Here is a 23,334-nt window from a genome sequence, read left to right on the forward strand (position 1 = left end):
TTAGATTCAATTTTAAGGCAGCAAAATGTGATTACACTAGCGACTGATTATAGACCTTATACTCTTTCCCTCTATTCCACTCTTTCTCTCTCTCGCTTTCACATTCTCTCTCTCTTCTCTTATCTCCCTTTTACTCATCCCTCTCTTACTCATCCCCACAGTGCTCATGTGTTTATGTTAACTCTCCCTCTCTCTCAGGTCTTCTCTTCTCATGTCGCTCCGTTGCTTTCCTGCAGTAAAAGTGCCCATCTGTCCCTTCTCTCCTATTCCTCTTTCGGTCAATTCTACAGTGAAGGAACTGTGGGGTGGAGGGGGTCATCAAGGGTCAGAGTCAACACGCCCCGCTCCCACAACCATTCACAGCTCTTTAACACCTAAACCCCTCTCACCCCACACATGCACACACACCCTGCACACCGTCCCTGCCCCCTACTGCCTCATCCCTGTGTTGTGCCCCCCCCCCAACCCCCTGCTACATCACCCGCCTGGTGTGTGTTAGTTTGTGTGTGTGTGTGTGTGTGTGTGTGTGTGTGTGTGTGTGTGTGTGTGTGTGTGTGTGTGTGTGTGTGCGAGAGAACTGAGCCCAGTTGAATAGTACAGGATTATTACAACAGCGAAAGCCTCCCCCTCTGCCCTATGAGGCCAGCCATCTTAATCACCAAACTTCATCCTGCTGCAATCCAGCCTCTGCACATCCACTCTTTCATTAAGAGCTAGCCAATGGATTAGTGTAGCTAAACCAAAAGATTGAGAGCGAGATGAGAGATGAAGTTGAGGGAGGAGAGTGGGAAGAGTCGAGAGGGAAAGAGTGGGAGTGGGTTGAATGGTGTAAGAGGAAAAAAGGAGGAGGGCCACTTGCCTTGTCTGGTGATATTTCTTTGTAAAGTAAGATGTCATAACCTTCACTCTGCCTATCAGTGAGACATACAGTGAAGGTATAATATCTATTGTCTGCTCGGTATGAAATATTTGTTCACAAGAGGTTTCTGATCTTTATACTCTAAGAGTGAGTGCAGATGGACTCTGTTAGTGACAGTGTCATCATGTCTCTCAGTGAAGAGTGAGCAGGGACTCTCTCCGTCTCCACCATTCTCTCTCGCTCTCTTCGTTTTTTCTCTCTCTCCTCCTGTCTTCCTCTCTTCATCCCCCCCCCCCCCCCCTCCCAATATATTTTTGGCTGGCTTGCTATCAAGACAATCTCCTCATCTTTCAACATTCACCCACAATAACCTTTATTGTCTTCTTGAGAACCACACAGCTTTTTAGAGGTTTCAATTGTTCAAATGCCAGACAGCTTCTGAATAATGTCTGCCCAGCAACACACACCCAATACACACACCCTCGCACAAATACTTGTTGCATCACCATCTTCCACCTGTCTATGTATGTGTGCGTGTGTGCGTGTGTGTGTGCCTATGTGTGTGCGTGTGAGCAAAGTTATGTGTCATTCCAATGCTGAATGAAGAGGGATGGGATTGGTTGGAGGCGGGTTTATGAGGGGGTGTAGCTCACCCTCCTGTGCATTTGCCCCCCCTAGCTGTCTGTCAGAGAAATGTCCCTCCCCTCTGTTTCTCCCAGCTGTCTTTCCCTCCAGAGCCAGCAACCTCAGCACAATGCAGGGTCAGGGGTCAAGAGAAAGAACAGGCTGCGTTTACAATGGACCCACAGTGGCCATTTAACAGCAAAACTCCCCTTTATGCATCTCCATTTTTCATGTCTCTCTCTTTCTCTCTCTCTCTCTTTATCGCTCTCTCCTTCTCTTTCTCTTTATTGCTCTCTCTTTATCTCTCTCTCTCTCTCTCTCTCTTGTTATCGCTCTCTCTTCATCGCTCTCTCTCTTTATCGCTCTCTCTCTCTCCTTCTCTCTCTCTTTATCTCTCTCTCTCTTTATCACTCTCTCTCCTCTCTCTCTTTATCGCTCTCTCTCTCTCTCCTTCTCTCTTTCTCTTTATTGCTCTCTCCCTCTCTCTCTCTCTTTCTCGCTCTCTCTCCTCTCTCTTTATCACTCTCTCTCTCCTTCTCTCTCTCTTTATCGCTCTCACTCCTTCGCTATCTCTCTTTATCGCTCTCTCTCCTCTCTCTCTTTATCGCTCTCTCCTCTCTCCTTCTCCTTCTCCTCTCTCTCTCTTTATCTCTCCCTCTCCTTCTCTCTCTTTAGCGTTCTTTCTCCTCTCTCTCTCTCCTTCTCTCTCTCTTTATCGCTCTCCCTCCTTCTCTGTCTCTCTCTTGCATGCTCGTTTCTCACTCCCTTTCTGGTCTCCACCTGTAGGCCTAGGGGTGTGTGTGTGCGAGTGTGAGTGCGTGTGTGTGTGTGTGGGGAAAGGATTTTCTCAGGGGTGGTAGCATAATAACAGTAGTCACAGAAGTACTCTCAGAAGTACTCCCCCCCCCCCCCCCCTCCCGTCATCTTCTCTACTCCCTCTCACCTCTCTCATTGTGTTACAACCTGTCCATACTCTCACATATCACTCCCTCCCACTACCTGCAAACACCCTAATTGCAGTTGGTCCTTGACTGTCTTTTGACCTAACAAGACAGTTTTTTCATCTAAGCAAACTCACTTTCAGAATTTCACACCAAAAAAATAAGTTTACATTGTTTTAATTCATAAAATGTTTGTTAAAAAATACAATCCAAAAGTTTTCAGCTCAAGGAACATTTGTACATTTAAAGGAACATATTTGGCAATGGAGAAAGTGTCTGGACAGAATATTATACAACATATACAGTATATTTGATTTAGGAATGTCCATGAATAAGATCCACCTGGCTGATAGTTCAACTTCAATCACATTTTGGAATTTATATTTGTTCTATTCATTACAACAGCAGACATTTCTCATTTCCTCACGGGCAGTTTTCCCCTTGGTCATCAGCAACATTACACTAGCAATATTATATGAGAATCTCTTTTCAGTGTGAAACAGGAAAGAACACACAACAAAGGAGAAATGGACACAGAGAGATAACAGATACACTGTCAGAGTCCATCAACAATGTAACAAGGACAGCACAAATAGAGAAGGCCAAGACCAAACACATATAAAACGGATAAACACAGCATTACTAACAGCAGTTCATATAAATATTAAATAAGATAATAAATAAATGTATAATGCATTAACGTGAATGATGTTTCATGTTCCCAGTGCTGGTCAGAAGTGCTCATAATGTGGTCATAATGTGGTCATAATGTTGTCATAATGTGGTCATAATGTGGTCATAGCGGTCAAGCTGAAGTCCTTCTTCAAGACAGCCTTTCCACCAATAGGAACTAGGAATAGGAAATGGTCAAGTTGTGGGTGCCTTTTAACCTAATCAGCATTCAGAAACAACCGCAGCAAACAACTGGTTTAAAGTCAATCATGAGCAGACTTTGACAGTGTTGAGCCCTAACCTTTACAGTACACAAATGTAAACAACAGTCCACAACAGCACTACCCAGTTGTTCACAACGATGGGCTGCTTTCACAGTGTTCAGTACCAAAGTCTGATTTCTCCCAACACCTCAGTCATAGGTTAAGATGAAGCCAGTTGGGGCAGGGTGATTGTTGTGTTGTTGGAGAGAGTAACATCTGCCCCATCTGTCCTCTCTGGCCCTTAATCCCCATAGACTGTTCCCATCTGCGGGGGTGCCATGTGAGGAGGGTGGTACGAGTCATAGGGCATCTCCAGGGGCAGCTCATAGCGGGCGCTCTGGTACAGGCCCATGGAGGAGGGGGGGTAGTGGTGAGGGGGGAGGTAGTGGGGAGAAGACTGCTTGGGCACCAGGTTATTGCCGATGCTGAGCGGGGGTGTTGGGGGGCCATCGTAGGGAGGGGTGTTACAGTCATTAGGGGAGTGGCTCTCGTAAGCCCCTCCTTTCATTCCCCTCAGATGGAGGAGGTGGGCGGAGTCCAATGTACCATAGGGCGGGCTGGGCAGGCCGGGGGAGGAGTAGCTGATTGGTCTAACAGCCATCCCCACACCTCCCAGGACTGTGGGCCCTCCTCTCCCCCCATTCCTGTCCTCAGGCCTCTCCTCAACAAAACCCCCAGGCCCGAGCTGCAGACAGCCAGCCACCAAGTTGCTGGTGGGCTGGGAGAGGCCTTCACACAGGGTATCCATGAAGGCCCTGCTCTCCGTGGACTGGTCCCCTTCCAGAGCTTCAGACAGGGCACAGATGTAGTTGCGCGCCAGCCGCAGGGTCTCGATTTTGGACAGTTTCTGAGTCTTGGAGTGGCAGGGCATGATGCTGCGCAGGTTCTCCAGCGCGTCGTTCAGCCCGTGCATCCTTGAGCGCTCCCGGGCGTTAGCCTTCACACGTCGCGCCTTGAAGCGCTCCTGCCGGGCTTTGGTCATCCTTTTCCTCTTGGGCCCTCGGCGTTTGGGAGCGTTCCCGTCTCCCTGGCCCTCCTCTTCCTCCTCCTCCTCATCCTCCTCCATATCCTCGCTGCCCAGCTCCCTGCCCAGGTGGCCCATTCCGCCTGGTCTGTAGCGGTGTGCTTTGATTGGCTTGTCTCCGTCTGGGGAGCTCACGTCATCATCCATCCACTCCAGAGAGCTGACTAGCTCCGCCCCCTCGCTGGGCCTTCCGTACGAATTGGCCATCATGGTCTCCTGGAAACAACACACCAACATTAGCAATAGTTCTGACCTTAACATATACACTTTTTATCAAATATTTTGTACTAAGAAAACGAGGCTCATCACAACTTTACCCTTTGACTTGTTTTGTCTATCCTGTCCAAAACTGATGTGAATTGAGAGTAAGTTTTCTACTGATAGACCTACTGATGCTGGGACATTGACCCAAGCTGGTCTTGAGGACCAGACCAGTCTATTTATAGCAGTTTTGTCCCTACTGTAGTAGCCTCAAGGTGAGCACTAGAGCAGGACTGATCTCAAACAAAAATCTCACGTAATTTAGTTTTATGTTTATGTTGTCTGTTCATGAGAGATTAGGTCAGGACTAGCTTTAGCCTGCTTACTCTACAATCTACTTAGAACCACAATCAATTGTCTAAGCTAAGGCCTCTGATTACCAGTTTGGTGCAATGCTTTGGGGGTTCTTTGAATATTTTAGGGATTTTATGTTTTAAGATTTTCATGAAACATGCTGCTTTCATATGTAATCTGTTTGTCTGCAAACAGCGTGCGTAGCCTACAAGGATTATTTTCATCCGAGGGGAGACTTGATCTCGGGGGACTTCAAAACTCTGTAATTGTTACGGTGCGTGAATGAGGACCCAAAAGCGAATCAACTTAAACAGAGCTTCTTTAATTACCAAACATAGGTAGGCTCAGATGGACCGGCAGATTCCGACAGGACAGGACAAGGTTACAGCAAACATGACGGCAGTCTGGTTCAGGCATGAATGACACAAACAAACAAGAATCCGACAAGGACAGGAGCAGAAACAGAGAGAGATATAGGGACCTAATCAGAGGGAAAAAGGGAACAGGTGGGAAAAGGGGTGACGAGGTAGTTAGGAGGAGACAAGGCACAGCTGGGGAAAAGAGGGGGAGAAAAGGTAACCTAACAACGACCAGCAGAGGGAGACAGGGTGAAGGGAAAGGACAGAGACAAGACAACATGACAGTACATGACAGTAATTCCTCGCTTTTAGGTTGCGGCGGACACCGGGATGCACTCTCAATCTGGGCCATTGCGGGATTTGCTCCCTCCATGGATGAAGCGGCAACATGGGATTAACTCAAGGTTAGACTACATTCCCGGATCAGTAACAGGGAACTCAGAAAAATCTATTTATAACTCTGCAACAATTTTTTTTTATGATTATGGCGATGATAGGCTAGATTTCACTAGGAGTTTTCACTGTAGGTTTGCCCATAAGTTATCTATTTGGGGAGTTCTAGAAAATGATCTTAATTTAGCCTATTAGATCCTCTATAGCAGGGGTAGGCAACTAGATTCGGCCATGGGTCGATTTTTGTCGAAGTGGATGGTCGGGGGGTTGGAAAATAATTTGCACACTGCAAATTGACCACAACTAAGCTCAAATATATATATATTTGAAAATAACAATAATTACCTTCATTATATTGAGACACAATCACGTCTCTGTTTTTATTCGTGGGAATACTTTGGTGAATTCCTGGTGATTGTACAGACCAAAAACTTTAAATCTTTTTTTTGTTGAGGCGAAAAAACATTTGGGGAGAAAAAAAAATGTCTGCTGCCCATCCCAGATCTATAGGCCTATTTGAAACTAGGTTTTAAGTGATTTGTCCACAATTTTGTGTGTGTCATTGATTTTTATTCCGCACCATAATTTAGTTTGATAACCTATAGCATAGGCTACTTTCATACAATTATTAGCCTAATATCATAAATATGTTGTTTATTTATTGAGATATTTCCCAGCTGTGTCAGCAATGATTATGACCATTTTAGGAACAAGCTGATGACCAAAGTGATTCTGAAGCAGGCTGAGCAGGTGGGGTAACCCAGGTTTAGGCTGTCTTTGGATAAATAATCCCTGTTTCCATTTAAAGGGAAAATCTGCAGTTGCCACATCCATTCTTTGGACTTATAAATTAATGATATGCACCCATTGATTCTTGAAGAATATAAGTTATAAATGCCTCATGAGCTTAGTTCAACTGCCACACCCCTTCAGAGCCCAAAATATATGTTTGTTTTACTCCAATGTTTGTAAACAAAGTACATGTAAACAAACACTCTATAGCTTCAAAATGTGGTTAAAACTATCATTTTGATATCATAGATGCTCAGTCCTTGCATTCATAGCTCTGTCTATGAATTTGAGATTGTTACATTTCTCCATCCCCATCCTTCAGCTTTTTACAGAAACAGGGGCGAGGACAAGGCTTTGTTATTGTTTCAACTGCTGATTGCCACTTTAAGTAGGCTTACACCTGTTAACGTTTTCCCTTAAGATTATGCCAGGCACATTTTAAGAACAGCAGCCTAGTGCCTAATGATCATGTCGCAGTTCTTAAGAATCCTAAATTGATAACTATTTATTAATCTGTCTGTAGCCTTTCTAATTAATATGTCTGTAGCCTATGCCTCATTCCCGTTACTTAGCCGAATAACCTATGGGCCTAACCCAACATTTAGAAAATGTCAAATAATAACCCACTAGGCTACCTTACCAATTTAGAAATGGTCAACATTTCACATTTCACATTCAACTTCACATAAATATTATTAAAATATTTGAATAGTCAATTATTACTATTCCAATGGGCCTATGCTATTCGAAATAGACTATGATCTCTGGAGAAAGAAACATTGACATTCATTCGAAATGAAACAGATGAGGTTGGCCTACCTGATATTTGAAATAACGCTCCCTAGGACCTCCTGTAAATTGTTATTGGCTGTTGAGCGGATTTAGCCTACAGTTTACTATCTCAATTTGCCTAAAGCACTCAATCTTGAACTTTCTCCCCTGCGTCTCCTTCGCAGTTGTCAGTGTTCCATCCCAGAGTGACGCCTCTCTGCAGTTCACTCCGCGGGGGCCCGGGGTTTTAGCGTCCAACCGACAGACAGGCTCCTCCTCCCGCTCTCTCATCCTCTAGCATCCAATTCATCTGCGCTCGAGCGCGCGCGTGGCCCGGCCCGTGGCCAATGTCATGAACAAAAAAGTTCACTAGTTGTGTGTGTGTGTGTGTGTGTGTGTGTGTATGTGTGTGTGTGTGTGTGTGTGTGTGTGTGTGTGTGCGTTCGTGCGTGTGAAACAAAATCGTTTTAATTAGATTGATAGCCTGCAGGCCTAAGCTCTTATGGCCCATAACATTATTGCGGCACTACATTAGAACATGTTCATAGTTACAATCGTTTTATTTGTACAATTTTTATTATCAGTCTGTATCAACAAATAAGCAGTGCAACTTTAGCGTAAAGTGAGATGCTCTGCGAGCTTAACCGATTGTGACAGCTTGCGGTTGCGCGTGAGCAGGTGTTTGCGCCATTCCCTCGTAATTCATACATCCGCGTTTGCTGAACCGATATTGGCGTCGGGCGTGAGCTCATTGCACCCAATTACGCTAATTAAATAGGGCTCCAGAGACATCCCTCACGAGACGGGACAGGCGCGGCGCCTGCATAGAGAAGTCCTGAGGTGAAAGACAGAACAAACTAACCGAATGGAGACAGGTCATCTAGCTACAAGTGGGCTGTTATTTGTGAAGCAACTTGGCCTACTAATTTAGCCAACTCTACAAGTAGGTAGGTTATACCATAGAAATATAATGATTCTAATTATGTGGGTTATACAGAGCATTTCATTTCCTCATTCTGTGAATTATTTTACAATTATGCTTTTAAAGGGTATGTTCATCTCTGTATAGACTTGACATTCAATAGATACACAGTGTGCGTGATTGTGTGAGGGAAAGATAGAGAGAGATGGAGGGAAGTGCTACTGTCCCATGAGAGAAAGAATCACATGTGCTCATGCTGGAGGGAGCGGTGAGTGAGGGGTTGGATGGGGGGACTGTCTGTGCACCCAACGGATGTGTCTCACACTCCCCAGCCGACCCCACCACCACCACCACCACCACCACCCCCTTCCTCTCCCTCTCCCTCTGGGTCAATGCCTGTCCTACTCCACACCTGCAACCCAGAATGGAAATAACTGAGCCAGGCCTTGCTCTTCCCCAGAGTGGGAATAGCCTCACTTCGGCAGACTCAAAAGCAAACTATGGGTGACACAAAACAAGACAAAAATAAACATATGCCATTTAGATATGAAGACAAGCTGCCACTTTTCTCACATCCAATTCATCCTTTTTTTTGTTCTCTTTAATTTTCACACATTTCAATTTATCTGGAGCAAAATATAACTGGAGCAACATTAAAGGGGGAGAAATATCCCTATTCCACAAGTGGTAAAGAGGTAGATATGATTGCTGTCATGTGCCTTAGTCCCCTTGGTGTTGGTCATGCACTATGAACTTTTCTGACAGATGGCTCATACTTCTTTCCTCTTCCCCCTTTTTTCTCGTTCAGTAACTATCTGCTAGCGGCTCAGATGCAGTTTTATTCTCACCTGACCTAACATTGACCCCTAAGGACTCTCCCTCCTCACCTTGCCTTGCGTCGGTATATTTCTATGTTTGCTTGAGAGGGCAGCAGTTTCAGCTGCAGAAAGCAGAACCCCCCCCCCCCCACACACACACACACAAACACACACAAGCACACAACCTCTTCCTGAATCCCCAGCGTTCCTGTTTTCAGTTACAGTAGGGAGAGGGGGCTGTGTCCATCTGTCAGACAGGGAGTCCTATGAGAAATCTTGATACCCTGTTTGGGAATGAGGAGAGAGCACTTACATGTGTGTGTGTTGGTGGGGGGTTGGGTGTTGCAATTTGTCTGGAAAGACTGCATGTGCAACTATAATCAAGTTGTAAACACTTTTATTCACAATATCACGTATCAGAAATGATGCTATTACAATGTGCAATAGATTTTTTTTATTGTTTTTTTACAATTGATTTGAGAATAACATATCACATTCACCTCTTTATGTAATACTTGTGGGCCCAACCATCCCATCACCGACATTCTCCCCAAATACTTTTGATGTTTTGAGTAGGGAGGACAATAGGCTGATCATATTGTTTATTATTGAGCGTTCAGAAAGACAAACAGACCTCCAGAGAATGAAAGTTACTCTGAGTTTCATGGTCCCTCATCAGCTTGGAAGCTACATTGAGCCACACTTGAACCTCCCTCCAACCTAAGCCCTAAACGTTCTGGTGATCTGGACCATGTGTCCTTATACCAACCATCCCATTGATGAGGCCACTCCACAGGGCCACAAAAATAGACACCCCCCAGCTACACCCCAAACCCTCTTAACCCTTCCCTAAACCCCCCGTTTGCCCCCTGCGGTGCGTGCTCATTGGCCGACCGCCTTCAGGCGTTCCTTTTCCACGGGCCTATTGTCTGGCCCCATAAGCAGCTTTGTTTCTGCATGTGCAGCTGGACTGGCCCGCTCAGCCATTAGCCACGACACGCTAAAGAGAGCGGGATAATATAATTACAAAACAAAAGTCAGGTGGCTACTATATCTGCCAGGGGGAGCCCATTTGGGGGGCTATCTGTGGTGGGGGTTGGCGGGTGGCCAGCTATAATTCGATTATGAAGTTGTGAGAGCGACAAAAGGAACAATTGAATATTTTTCTCCCACTCGCCCCACTGTGGTTTAATTTGATTCCATTTCGGGTATAAAAAGAGAGGACATTTACTCTTCTACTTTTCAGAGTCGCCGGCCCAGAAAATGTAATATGGTCTGACAAAACTGAACTGGGGAAATTACTCACAGAGCGTATCGTTATTGTCAGATCGATGTGAGACTCAGCCCATTTATTGAGGCCCAAATCAGATGAATTCCTGAAAGACGTGGTTTTTGTATGAAGTGACTGGCCTTGTGTTCTCACTTGGCACGGACGCACACACACCGGGGGACAATGGGATCTAAGGCAGATCCATCTCCTCTAATACTTTCTTTAAACAGGGGTGCAAGTGTGTCCCCCTGTCCTGTCGGTAGACCTAGAGTTTATCCCGTTAGTCACCCTGGATGAGTGAATGGGTAAACTCGACCCCCCATCCCAGCTGGAAGCAGCCTCACACACGCAGATCCTCACCCCCAGCTGGGGTGGGACACACAGGGCTTTACGGACAGCTGATAGGAACAGGTTTAGCTAGTGGGTACTGTTTGGAGTAGGTCAAGCAGAATTGGATCTGCTAAATGTGTTTTTGTTTCCATTAGTTTCCATTCGTTTATCGGTGAGGAGTGCAGGACACTGCTTATTCTTTTGCTTTATTTTTTTGGGGGGTAAGACAGTAAGCGATTGTGTCAGATGCACACATGCTCTTAGTGGTGGGGTGTCCCCATGTGCCCGCTATAGGAGCGTGTAAATGCCAATTTTCAGCCCCGTTGGGCATAGTTTGATCAGGCCCTCAGGAGTGCATGGGATTCTCATACCCTGCAGATTTCTTCATTGCTTGACTAAGGGCTATATTCAATATGTATTGCTGAAGCTATAGATTGTGCAATAGACATGCCAAGGTAATTTCCGATTGAGCAGATATATACAGTGTTTACAAAATGCAGTCTCCGCTGACACAGGAAATTTGCCTTCAAATATCAATCTGAATGCTGAATGTCTGCAATACATTTATAGTGAGCGCAAAACATTCATACATGAATTGTCCCATTTACAAAAATGGAACCCATTTACAAATACAAATAATGAAATGCTCTTATGTATCAGGACTAAGATTGGACATTGTTGAGTTTGATGCGGGATGTGATTGACAGACTGTTGCTAGCTTGTTGAATGTTGAGTGGCTGCTGTGTGCTTCAGTTCTAGGGCATGGCAGGGAAGGCGGAGCCGATGTACTTCTTCCCATTCCTATAGGAGGAGTGTTCCCAGGTGTAGGTCTGGATCACCAGTGGCTTCCCTCCCAGGCTCTGTTTACACCTGGACATAGAAAACCAGATGAAATCATAACACTCAATGGCAACAAGCACAAACACACATATACAGTACACAAGCATAATGAGACATAATGGGACACACGGTCCAAAATGGATGGAAATGGAGAACAGCAATGGCTTTGAATAGTGTGTACATCATCTTTGGTAGATAATGAAAAATAATTGACACACACACACAAAGAGTACTCGCTGTTTCCCTGGACGGGTGATGTAGCAAAGACTGTACATGGCCAACTCGAACTCAGAACTGTAGCCAATGATGGCAGAACCAACCTGCTTGAAGTAGCCATCCCACGTAAACTGCATCCCAAGAACATCAGGGTAGGAAGTCCACTTAGAAAGAGAGTGAACAAAAGGAAGATAAAATTCGACATACAAATTAGGATCTGGCTAAAGATAAATGAATCAGTTACAGAACCCATTGCCATTTATGGTTGTGATCTGGGGTCGGCTCACCAACCAAGAAATCACAAAATGGGACAAACACCAAATTGAGACTCTGCATGCAGAATTATGCAAAACATATCCTCTGTGTACAATGTAAAACACTAAATAATGCATACAGAGCAGAATTAGGCTGATACCCACTAATTTTCAAAATTCAGAAAAGAGCCATTAAATTCTACAACCACCTAAAAGGAAGCGATTTCCAAACCTTCCACAACAAAGCCATCACCTACAGAGAGATGAACCTGGAGAAGAGTCCCTGAGATAGCTGGTCCAGGGGCTCTGTTCACAAACACAAACAGACCCCACAGATCCCCAGGACAGCAACACAATTATACCCAACCAAATCATGAGAAAACAAAAAGATAATTACTTGACACATTGGAAAGAAGGAATAAAAAACAGAGCAAACTAGAATGCTATTTGGCCCTAAACAGAGAGTACACAGTGGCAGAATACCTGACCACTGTGACTGACCCAAACTTAAGGAAAGCTTTGACTATGTACAGACTCAGTGAGCATATCCTTGCTATTGAGAAAGGCCGCCGTAGGCAGACCTGGCTCTCAAGAGAAGACAGGCTATGTTCACACTGCCCTCAAAATGAGGTGGAAACTGAACTGCCCTTCTGTCACGACTCCCCCCGAAGTTAGCTCCCCCGCCTGTTCGGGTGGTGCTCGGCGGTCGTTGTCACCGGCCTACTAGCCGCCACCGATCCCTTTTTCTTTTCGGTTAGTTTTGTCTCATCAAATCAAATCAAATGTATTTATATAGCCCTTCGTACATCAGCTGATATCTCAAAGTGCTGTACAGAAACCCAGCCTAAAACCCCAAACAGCAAGCAATGCAGGTGTAGAAGCACGGTGGCTAGGAAAAACTCCCTAGAAAGGCCAAAACCTAGGAAGAAACCTAGAGAGGAACCAGGCTATGTGGGGTGGCCAGTGCTCTTCTGGCTGTGCCGGGTGGAGATTATAACAGAACATGGCCAAGATGTTCAAATGTTCATAAATGACCAGCATGGTCGAATAATAATAAGGCAGAACAGTTGAAACTGGAGCAGCAGCACGGTCAGGTGGACTGGGGACAGCAAGGAGTCATCATGTCAGGTAGTCCTGGGGCATGGTCCTAGGGCTCAGGTCAGTTGAAACTGGAGCAGCAGCACGGCCAGGTGGACTGGGGACAGCAAGGAGTCATCATGTCAGGTAGTCCTGGGGCATGGTCCTAGGGCTCAGGTCCTCCAAGAGAGAGAAAGAAAGAGAGAAGGAGAGAATTAGAGAACGCACACTTAGATTCACACAGGTCCGAGATACTGTTGTGAAGAAGTTTAAAGCCGGATTTGGATACAAAAAGATTTCCCAAGCTTTAAACATCCCAAGGAGCACTGTGCAAGCGATAATATTGAAATGGAAGGAGTATCAGACCACTGCAAATCTACAAAGACCTGGCCGTCCCTCTAAACTTTCAGCTCATACAAGGAGAAGACTGATCAGCGATGCAGCCAAGAGGCCCATGATCACTCTGGATGAACTGCAGAGATCTACAGCTGAGGTGGGAGACTCTGTCCATAGGACAACAATCAGTTGTATATTGCACAAATCTGGCCTTTATGGAAGACTGGCAAGAAGAAAGACATTTCTTAAAGATATCCATAAAAATTGTCGTTTAAAGTTTGCCACAAGCCACCTGGGAGACACACCAAACATGTGGAAGAAGGTGCTCTGGTCAGATGAAACCAAAATTTAACTTTTTGGCAACAATGCAAAACGTTATGTTTGGCGTAAAAGCAACACAGCTGAACACACCATCCCCACTGTCAAACATGGCGGTGGCAGCATCATGGTTTGGGCCTGCTTTTCTTCAGCAGGGACAGGGAAGATGGTTAAAATTGATGGGAAGATGGATGGAGCCAAATACAGGACCATTCTGGAAGAAAACCTGATGGAGTCTGCAAAAGACCTGAGACTGGGACGGAGATTTGTCTTCCAACAAGACAATGATCCAAAACATAAAGCAAAATCTACAATGGAATGGTTCAAAAATAAACATATCCAGGTGTTAGAATGGCCAAGTCAAAGTCCAGACCTGAATCCAATCGAGAATCTGTGGAAAGAACTGAAAACTGCTGTTCACAAATGCTCTCCATCCAACCTCACTGAGCTCGAGCTGTTTTGCAAGGAGGAATGGGAAAAAAATTCAGTCTCTCGATGTGCAGAACTGATAGAGACATACCCCAAGCGACTTACAGCTGTAATCGCAGCAAAAGGTGGCGCTACAAAGTATTAACTTAAGGGGGCTGAATAATTTTGCACGTCCAATTTTTCAGTTTTTGATTTGTTAAAAAAGTTTGAAATATCCAATAAATGTCGTTCCACTTCATGATTGTGTCCCACTTGTTGTTGATTCTTCACAAAAAAATACAGTTTTATATCTTTATGTTTGAAGCCTGAAATGTGGCAAAAGGTCGCAAAGTTCAAGGGGGCCGAATACTTTCGCAAGGCACTGTAACCCCACCCACTTTGCCAAAGCACAGCCCCCACACCACTAGAGGGATATCTTCAACCACCAACTTACCATCCTGAGACAAGGCTGAGTATAGCCCACAAAGACCTCTGCCACGGCACAACCCAAGGGGGGGGGGGGGGGGGGGGGGGCGCCAACCCAGACAGGATGACCACATCAGTGAATCAACCCACTCAGGTGACGCACCCCCTCCAGGGACGGCATGAGAGAGCCCCAGTAAGCCAGTGACTCAGCCCCTGTAATAGGGTTAGAGGCAGAGAATCCCAGTGGAAAGAGGGGAACCGGCCAGGCAGAGACCTTCCCACTCCTGGGCCAGACTACACTCAATCATATCACCCACTGAAGAGATGAGTCTTCAGTAAAGACTTAAAGGTTGAGACCGAGTTTGCGTCTCTGACATGGGTAGGCAGACCATTCCATAAAAATGGAGCTCTATAGGAGAAAGCCCTGCCTCCAGCTGTTTGCTTAGAAATTCTAGGGACAATTAGGAGGCCTGCGTCTTGTGACCGTAGCGTACGTGTAGGTATGTACGGCAGGACCAAATCAGAGAGATAGGTAGGAGCAAGCCCATGTAATGCTTTGTAGGTTAGCAGTAAACCCTTGAAATCAGCCCTTGCTTTGACAGGAAGCCAGTGTAGAGAGGCTAGCACTGGAGTAATATGATCAAATGTTTGGGTTCTAGTCAGGATTCTAGCAGCCGTATTTAGCACTAACTGAAGTTTATTTAGTGCTTTATCCGGGTAGCCGGAAAGTAGAGCATTGCAGTAGTCTAACCTAGAAGTGACAAAAGCATGGATTCATTTTTCTGCATCATCTTTGGACAGAAAGTTTCTGATTTTTGCAATGTTACGTAGATGGAAAAAAGCTGTCCTTGAAATGGTCTGGATATGTTCTTCAAAAGAGAGATCAGGGTCCAGAGTAACGCCGAGGTCCTTCACAGTTTTATTTGAGTCTCATGAGTTACACCTGTTCCTATTTTGTGTGTGCTTGATTTGCTTCCCTATTTAGCGTGTGGAACCCGCCCCTTTGTTGTGCGGGATTATTTTGAAGTTCACGTTTCTGTCGTTGGTGTTGTTTGTGCTCTGGACCGTGTTACCCGTTGTTTTGGGTTGGTTTTGGGTTTGGTGCCGCATTAAAGTGCATCTTTCCCCTGGACCTCTGCACTCTGCGCCTGATTCCTATCTACACACCTAGTCAGCCGTGACAACTTCCCAACCTCCTGCCAAATGTATGACCATATTAGAGACACATATTTCCCTCAGATTACAAAGATCCACAAAGAATTCGAAGACAAACCCGACTTTGATAAACTCCCATATCTACTGGGTGAAATACCACAGTGTGCCATCACAGCAGCAATATTTGTGACCTGTTGCCACAAGAAAAGGGTAACCAGTGAAGAACAAACACCATTGTATATACAACCCATATTGATGTTCATTTCTTTTCCCTTTTGTACTTTAACCATTTGCACATCGTTACAACACTGTATATATACATAATACTGTCACGCTCTGACCTTAGATATCTCTGTTTTCTTTATATTTTGGTTAGGTCAGGGTGTGACGAGGGTAGGTATGCTAGTTTTTGTATTGTCTAGGGTTTTTGTATGTCTAGTGGTTTTGTAGGTCTAGGTATTTGTATGTCTATGGTGGCCTGATATGGTTCCCAATCAGAGGCAGTTGTTTATCGTTGTCTCTGATTGGGGATCATATATAGGTAGCCATTTTCCCTTTTGTGTTCGTGGGTTCGTGTTCTATGTTTAGTTGCCTGTCTGCACTATTCATATTAGCTTCACGTTTCGTTCGTTTTGTTATTTTGTTAGTTTGGTCAGTGATCCTTCTTTAATAAAGAAGAATGTACGCATACGATGCTGCTCCTTGGTCCGATCCTTACGACGAACGTGACAGAAGAACCCACCAAAAATGGACCAAGCAGCGTGTTCAGGAGGAATGGACCTGGGAGGAGATCCTGGATGGAGCAGGACCCTGGATGCAGGCTGGGGAGTATCGCCTTCCGAAGGAGGAAATAGAGGCAGCGAAAGCGGAACGGCGACGTTACGAGGAGTTATACCAGACACCCCCCAAAAAATTTTGGGGGGCACATGGAGCAGTCGGCGGAGCCGAGGAGCGAACCAGAGCCAGTCAGGGAGTCAGATGAGGAGTTCAAAATCTCAGAGATTCCGGAGAGAGGTGCTAGCATTGAGAGCGCTGCAGAGTGTGCGTGCTGAGGTGCGTGTCATCAGCCCGGTGTCACCTGTACCGGTCCCATGCATCAGGTGTCCAGTGAACCTCCACAGTCGAGTACGTCCTGTGCCTCCTCTCTGCACTCACCCTGAGGTGTGTGTCTTCAGCCCGGTGCGCTCTATTCCAGCTCCTCGCATTTGCCGGGCTAGAATGGGCATCCAGCCAGGATGCATTGTGCCAGCTCCATGCTCCAGGCTTCCAGTGCGCCTCCAGAGTCCAGTACGTCCTGTTCCTGCTCCTCGCACTCGCCCTGAGGTGCGTGTCACCAGCCCGGTACCACCTGCGCCGGCACCACGCACCAGGCCTCCAGTGTACCTCCACAGTCCAGTACGTCCTGTGTCTCCTCCCCGCACTTGCCCTGAGGTGCGTGTCTTTAGCCCAGTGCCACCTGTACCGGTCCCATGCACCAGGCCTCCAATGCGCCTCCACAGTCCAGTTCAGCCTGGTACCACCAGTGCCAGCACCACGCACCAGGTATCAAGTGTGCCTCCACAGTCCAGAGCTTCCGGCGACAGTTCCCAGTCCAGAGCTTCCGGCGACGTTTCACAGTCCAGAACCTTCAACGACTGGCCACAGTCCGGAACCTCCAACGATGGGCCACAGTCCGGAACCTCCAATGACGGGCCACAGTCCGGAACCTCCAATGACGGACCCCAGTCCGGAGCCTCCAGCGACGGATCCCAGTCCGAAGCCTCCAGCGACGGTCCCCAGTCCGGAGCCTCCAGCGGCTGTCCCCAGTCCGGGGCCTCCAGCGGCTGTCCCCAGCCCGGGGTCTCCAGCGACGGTCCCCAGCCCGGGGTCTCCAGCGACGGTCCCCAGCCCGGGGTTTCCAGCGACGGTCCCCAGCCCGGGGTCCCCAGCCCGGGGTCTCCAGCGATGATTCACGGTCTGGTTCTACAAAGGTAGAGGGATCAGCATAAGGAGGGGGGGCGCGTCCAGAACCGGAGCCACCACCGAGGGTTAGTTTGGTCAGTGTTCTTTCTTTAATAAAGAAGAATGTACGCATACCACGCTGCGCCTTGGTCCGATCCTTACGACGAACGTGACAAATACAACATTTGTAATGTCTTTATTATTTTGGAACTTCTGTGAGTGTAATGTTTACTGTTCATTTTTACTGTTTATTTCACTTTCGTACATGATCTACTTCACTTGCTTTGGCAATGTTAACATATGTTTCCCAAGCCAATCATGCCCCTTGAATTGAATTGAGTGAGTGAAAGAGAGAGAGAGAGAGCAAGAGAAATTGAGAGAGATCTCAGTCAAATCTTATTTTGTTGGAGACTTTGTGTTACGATTACAGAGTTGTGTCGTGATTGTGATGGTTTATTTGGTGCTTACAGGTCTGTCAAAGCTATGGCTGTAGTAGTCAATCAGACCCTGTTTCTCCAGCCGGTAGAACTGGAGCCAGTTGTGGAAGCCAGATATCTTCCCACACTTAATCTCCCCTACAATAGCAAATATACACTTTATGAACACACACACTCCTACATACACACCACATACACACACACTACATACCCATACACACACAAGTACACACACAGACCTGCTCGAAGCCGCTGGAGTCCATCTTGCCAGGGTAGCAGGAGTAGAGGTCGAACCACATCATCTTCAGGTCATGGAGGAACTTCTCCTCTGAGCCATAGCATCCTGGGGAGGAGGTCAGGTCACACTGGTTACTGATTCGGCATGGGTCCTCAGATCCTCAAAATACTTTACAGCTGCACCATCGAGAGCACCCTGACGGGTTGCATCACTGCCTGGTATGGCAACTGCTCAGCCTCCGACCACAAGGCACTATAGAGGGTAGTGCGTACGGCCCAGTACATCACTGGTGCCAAGCTTCCTGCCATCCAGGACCTCTATACCAGGCAGTGTCAGAGGAAAGCCCTAAAAATTGTCAATGACTCCAGCCACCCTAGTCATAGACTGTTCTCTCTGCTACCGCACGGCAAGCGGTACCGGAGAGCCAAGTCTAGGTCCAAGAGGCTTCTAAACAGCTTCTACCCCCAAGCCATAAGACTCCTGAACAGCTAATCAAAGGGCTACCCAGACTAAGTAAGTAAGAATTTCCCTGTAAGGTGCCAATGCCTGTTGTATTCGGTGCATGTGACAAATACAATTTGATTTGATTAATTAGGAACATTTTCTATCATTTTTCTTTGACTTTGGAAATGTAGAGTAGGTTGTGTACAACGGTAGCAAAATGCGAAGACTGTGCAAGGGGTGTGTAGACTTTCATTAGGCACTGTAAATACTCTTGGTGAAGGGCGAGCTCTCTGCCCAACTCAGTTGAACATGGTCTCCCTCAGGAAGGCGTCCTACTCAGCCAGCTGCTGGGGGGTAAAGTCCTCAGTGGTGCCTATGTTCCTCTTGTAGTTGTCCTGCAGGGACATGAAGGCAGCATATTTTTGGTTTTTTATTTAACTAAGCAAGTCGGATAAAAACACATTCTTATTCACAATTACAGCCTACTTGTAAATCAAATTCAAATACAATTTTATTGGTCACATACACATGGTGAGCAGATGTTAATGCGAGTGTAGCGAAATGCTTGTGCTTCTAGTTCCGACAGTGCAGTAATATCAACAAGTAATCTAACAATTCCCCATCAACTACCTAATACACACAATCTAAAGGGGTGAATGAGAATATGTACACATAAGTATATGGATAAGCGATGGCCGAGCGACATAGGCAAGGTGCAGTAGATGGTATAAAATACAGTATATACATGTGATATGAGTAATGTAAAATATGTAAACATTATTAAAGTGGCCTTGTTTAAAGTGACTAGTGATCCATTTATTAAAGTGTCCTGTGATTGGGTCTCAATTTAGGTAGCAGCCCTTCTGAGTTAGTGATAGCTGTTTAACAGTCTGATGGCCTTGAGATATAAGCTGTTTTTCAATCTCTCGGTCCCAGCTTTGATGCACTTGTACTGACCTCACCTTTTGGATGATAGCGGTATGAACAGGCGAACCCGGGTCTGTAGTGACGCCTCTAGCACTGTGATGCAGTGCCTTAGACCGCAGCGCCTCTCGGGAGGCCCTCTAACATATGACGGCTTGGAGAACAGAGATGCCTCGTCCAGGAACTGGAACAGCCTGGATGGAAGACAACACAGTCAGGACATAGGTCAGAGAGAGAGAAAGAAATAGAGCAAGGGGCAGAGAGAAGGGGGAGGTTGGACAGTGACAGAAAGAGGGGTGAAGATATAGTGAGAGAGAAAAAATGACATAAGAGACAGAGGAAGAGAGGAATAAGAGAACAAAGGTCGTTCTGGGAGCAGGTCTGGGAGACGGGCACTCTGGCCTGGGAGTCAATGATCAGCTCTGACGCAGAGGGCTTGTTGGAGTCCAGAGCATACAGAGCTTTAGACAGAGACTGGATCAGTGATGTTACTGCCGGTATCTCCACCACCAGAGCATAACAGACACAGGAAAGGAGCACTTTATTTTAGGGACTGCTACCCATAGAACCTAAAATAGCCTACCACCCATAGAACCTACAGTATCAGAACCATGGGGAACAGTTTACATGAATAATCATTGTACTGTTGTAGCACAGAGAAGTAATGACATTGTTTTAACATTTCATAGGTCATTTCGATGTTGTTGTGGGGTCATTAACTCATTATAATGTACTACAGGACAAATACAGTACCAGGGTTGTAATCAATTTGGTGTAACAGTTTGAGTAACAATTAAGCCATTTCCACAGAGGGAGGTGTAGTCGCTGCAGCAGTTGTTGTGATCTCTTCACTTGGTGTTGCAGTGGCACTTGTTCTGAGAGTTGTATTTCTCCCCACGGCGGCCCTGGCAGGACAATCCTGGAGCGGGTGCTTAGAAGAGAAGTCATAATTAATATGTTTTAGCTTAAATTTACATTTTAACAATAATGTCTTAAAGTGGTATGAACTGCTGAGTCCTGTGTTTCACATAAGGAGCCTATTGAAGATTGTTGTGATGTGGATGATTAGTGACGATTTACATTACACAACAATGACCTCTACTGGCCAAACACACATCCTGCTGTAAAAGACTGAGGGCACCCTGATTCAAACACTAGTGAACCATCCTGCCACTATGGCCCACAGCAAGGTGAATAGCTGACTGTTCTAATATTGAGCCGGTATGTTCATTTTGATTTTGTTCACACAGGTTGTGTAGTAAGGACTCTTTCAGATATGATGCAGGAGTATCTGTATGGTCAACTGTGATCGACCTTGACCACTATGTGAATTTCACCAGTTGTGGATAATTGCCCGGGATGTAAAAAAGGCCAGCTCAAACTAATAACAGATTCAAATGAACTGAGCCTAGGTGTAGTAGACAGTGGGATATGTTTCAGGGACATGGTTTTGTTTTCATGCCTCCAGATCAGAATGCCACAGTACCCTCTCACCAGTACAGAGGGCTACATAGTCATTGCAGCAGTTGTCATACTGGGAGAACTTCGAGTTGCAGTCACGACGGCCCTTGCAGGATGTGGAGCAAGATAGAGAAAAGGAACAAGAGAGAACAGTTTACACCCTGCTTTTGTTGACATGAAATAACTATAATGTGCTAAGCTTTTGGCTATTTTGGTAGAGTTCATATACAATTTAACTAGGCTTAGAGCCAATAAACAGAGGAATACTTTACAAACGGATGATAAACTATTCTAACTAATTGACTAACAAGGTGAATTGCTTAGAATAGAGTTGGACACTTTCTATTAACTGGCTAATGTATTGATAATTCAATACATTAGGCAGATTTCTTTCAGACAGTTTTTACCATCATAAAAAAAACTTTAAGATCTAAATGAAAAATGTATTTAATTCGTTTTGGGTGTGTTAGGCAAAGGCCAGAGTGACAACCCACAAGACAGCAGACCCCCAGGGCCAGGACTGAGCAGCCCAGCAGCTAGGGATTTCCTTAATAGTTATCTCCCCTGACGTGGGCATGTTTTCAATACAGACTCCTTTATTCGTCCTGAATTCCGTATAAGGCAACCAGACCTTATGAAAGTTACCCAGTATACCCTTAATCTTGTAATAAGTCAAATCTAGTGATACATACAGCAGAAGTCAGAAGTTTACATACACCTTAGCCAACTACATTTTAACTCAGTTTCTCACAATTCCTGACATTTAATCCTAGTAAAAATTCCCTGTCTTAGGTCAGTTAGGATCACGACTTTATTTTAAGAATGTGAAATGTCAGAAGAATAGTAGAGAGGTTGATTTATTTCAGCTTTTATTTCTTTCATCACATTCCCAGTGGGTCAGAAGTTTACATACACTCAATTAGTATTTGGTAGCATTGCTTTTAAATTGTTTAACTTGGGTCAAACATTTCCGGTAGCCTTCCACAAGCTTCCCACAATAAGTTGGGTGAATGTTTTTGGCCCATTCCCCCTGACAGAGCTGGTGTAACTGAGTCAGGTTTGTAGGCCTCCTTGCTCACACATGCTTTTTCAATTCTGCCGACAAATTTTCTATAGGATTGAGGTCAGGGCTTTGTGATGGCCACTCCAATACCTTGACTTTGTTGTCCTTAAGCCATTTTACCACAACTTTGGAAGTATGCTTGGGATCATTGTCTATTTGGAAGACCCATTTGTGACCAAGCTTTAACTTCCTGAATGATGTCTTGAGATGTTGCTTCAATATAGCCACATACTTTTACTTTCTCATGATGCCATCTATTTTGTGAAGTGCACTAGTTCCTTCTGCAGCAATGCATCCCCACAACATGATGCTGCCCCCTTGTTTCACGGTTGGGATGGTGTTCTACGGCTTGCAAGCCTCTGCCATTATGGCCAAACAGTTCTATTTCTGTTTCATCAGACCAGAGGACCTTTCTCCAAAAAGTACGATCTTTGACCCCATGTGCATTTGCAAACCGTAGTCTGGCTTTTTTTATGGCGGTTTTGGAGCGGTGGCTTCTTCCTTGCTGAGCGGCCTTTCAGGTTATGTCGATATAGGACTCGTTTTACTGTGGATATAGATATTTTTGTACCTGTTTCCTCCAGCATCTTTACAAAGGCATTTGCTGTTGATCTGGGATTGATTTGCACTTTTCACACCAAAGTACGTTCATCTCCAGGAGACAGAATGTGTCTCCTTCCTGAGCGGTATGACAGCTACGTGGTCCCATGGTGTTTATACTTGCGTACTATTGTTTGTACAGATGAACGTGGTACCTTCAGGCGTTTGGAAATTGATATCAAGCAAAGAGGCACTGAGTTTGAAGGTAGGCCTTGAAATACATCCACAGGTACACCTCCAATTGGCTCAAATTATGTCAATTAGCCTATCAGAAGCTTATAAAGCCATGATGTAATTTTCTGGAATTTTCCAAGCTGTTTAAAGGCACAGTCAACTTAGTGTATGTAAACTTCTGACCCACTGGGATTGTGATAGTGAATTATAAGTGAAATAATCTGTCTGTAAACAATTGTTGGAAAAATGACTTGTGCCATGCACAAGGTAGATGTCCTAACTGACTTGCCAAAACTGTAGTTTTTTAACAAGACATTTGTGGAGTGGTTGAAAATGAGTTTTAATGACTCCAACCTAAATGTATGTTAACTACCAACTTCAACTGTAACTTAACATTGTGGGAGGATAACCAACCTTCCAATTAATGGC

The 23,334-nt window shown here is 45.5% G+C and overlaps 1 protein-coding gene and 2 long non-coding RNA genes across 3 annotated transcripts; all 3 read right to left on the reverse strand.

Moving 5' to 3' along the window:
- Positions 1-2,585: 2,585 nt before the first annotated feature.
- LOC110494326 (neurogenic differentiation factor 4-like) lies at positions 2,586-7,474 on the reverse strand. The gene is made up of 2 exons (XM_021569287.3): positions 7,302-7,474; positions 2,586-4,599 (listed from the first exon to the last, which is right to left on the reverse strand). The coding sequence occupies exon 2, from the start codon at positions 4,591-4,593 to the stop codon at positions 3,601-3,603; it is 993 nt and encodes a 330-aa protein (XP_021424962.2). The 5' UTR covers positions 4,594-4,599; positions 7,302-7,474; the 3' UTR covers positions 2,586-3,600.
- Positions 7,475-9,376: 1,902 nt separating this feature from the next.
- LOC110493237 (uncharacterized) lies at positions 9,377-13,204 on the reverse strand. The gene is made up of 2 exons (XR_016487659.1): positions 11,754-13,204; positions 9,377-11,463 (listed from the first exon to the last, which is right to left on the reverse strand). It is a non-coding gene; the product is annotated as an uncharacterized LOC110493237 (long non-coding RNA).
- Positions 13,205-17,583: 4,379 nt separating this feature from the next.
- On the reverse strand, positions 17,584-20,099 carry LOC149976055 (uncharacterized). The gene is made up of 3 exons (XR_016487658.1): positions 19,646-20,099; positions 18,953-19,078; positions 17,584-18,344 (listed from the first exon to the last, which is right to left on the reverse strand). It is a non-coding gene; the product is annotated as an uncharacterized LOC149976055 (long non-coding RNA).
- Positions 20,100-23,334: the final 3,235 nt, after the last annotated feature.

This window comes from Oncorhynchus mykiss, chromosome 17 (genome assembly GCF_057628025.1).
Source record: "Oncorhynchus mykiss isolate SJ-2025 chromosome 17, ASM5762802v1, whole genome shotgun sequence".
Classification (NCBI taxonomy): Eukaryota; Metazoa; Chordata; class Actinopteri; order Salmoniformes; family Salmonidae; genus Oncorhynchus; species Oncorhynchus mykiss.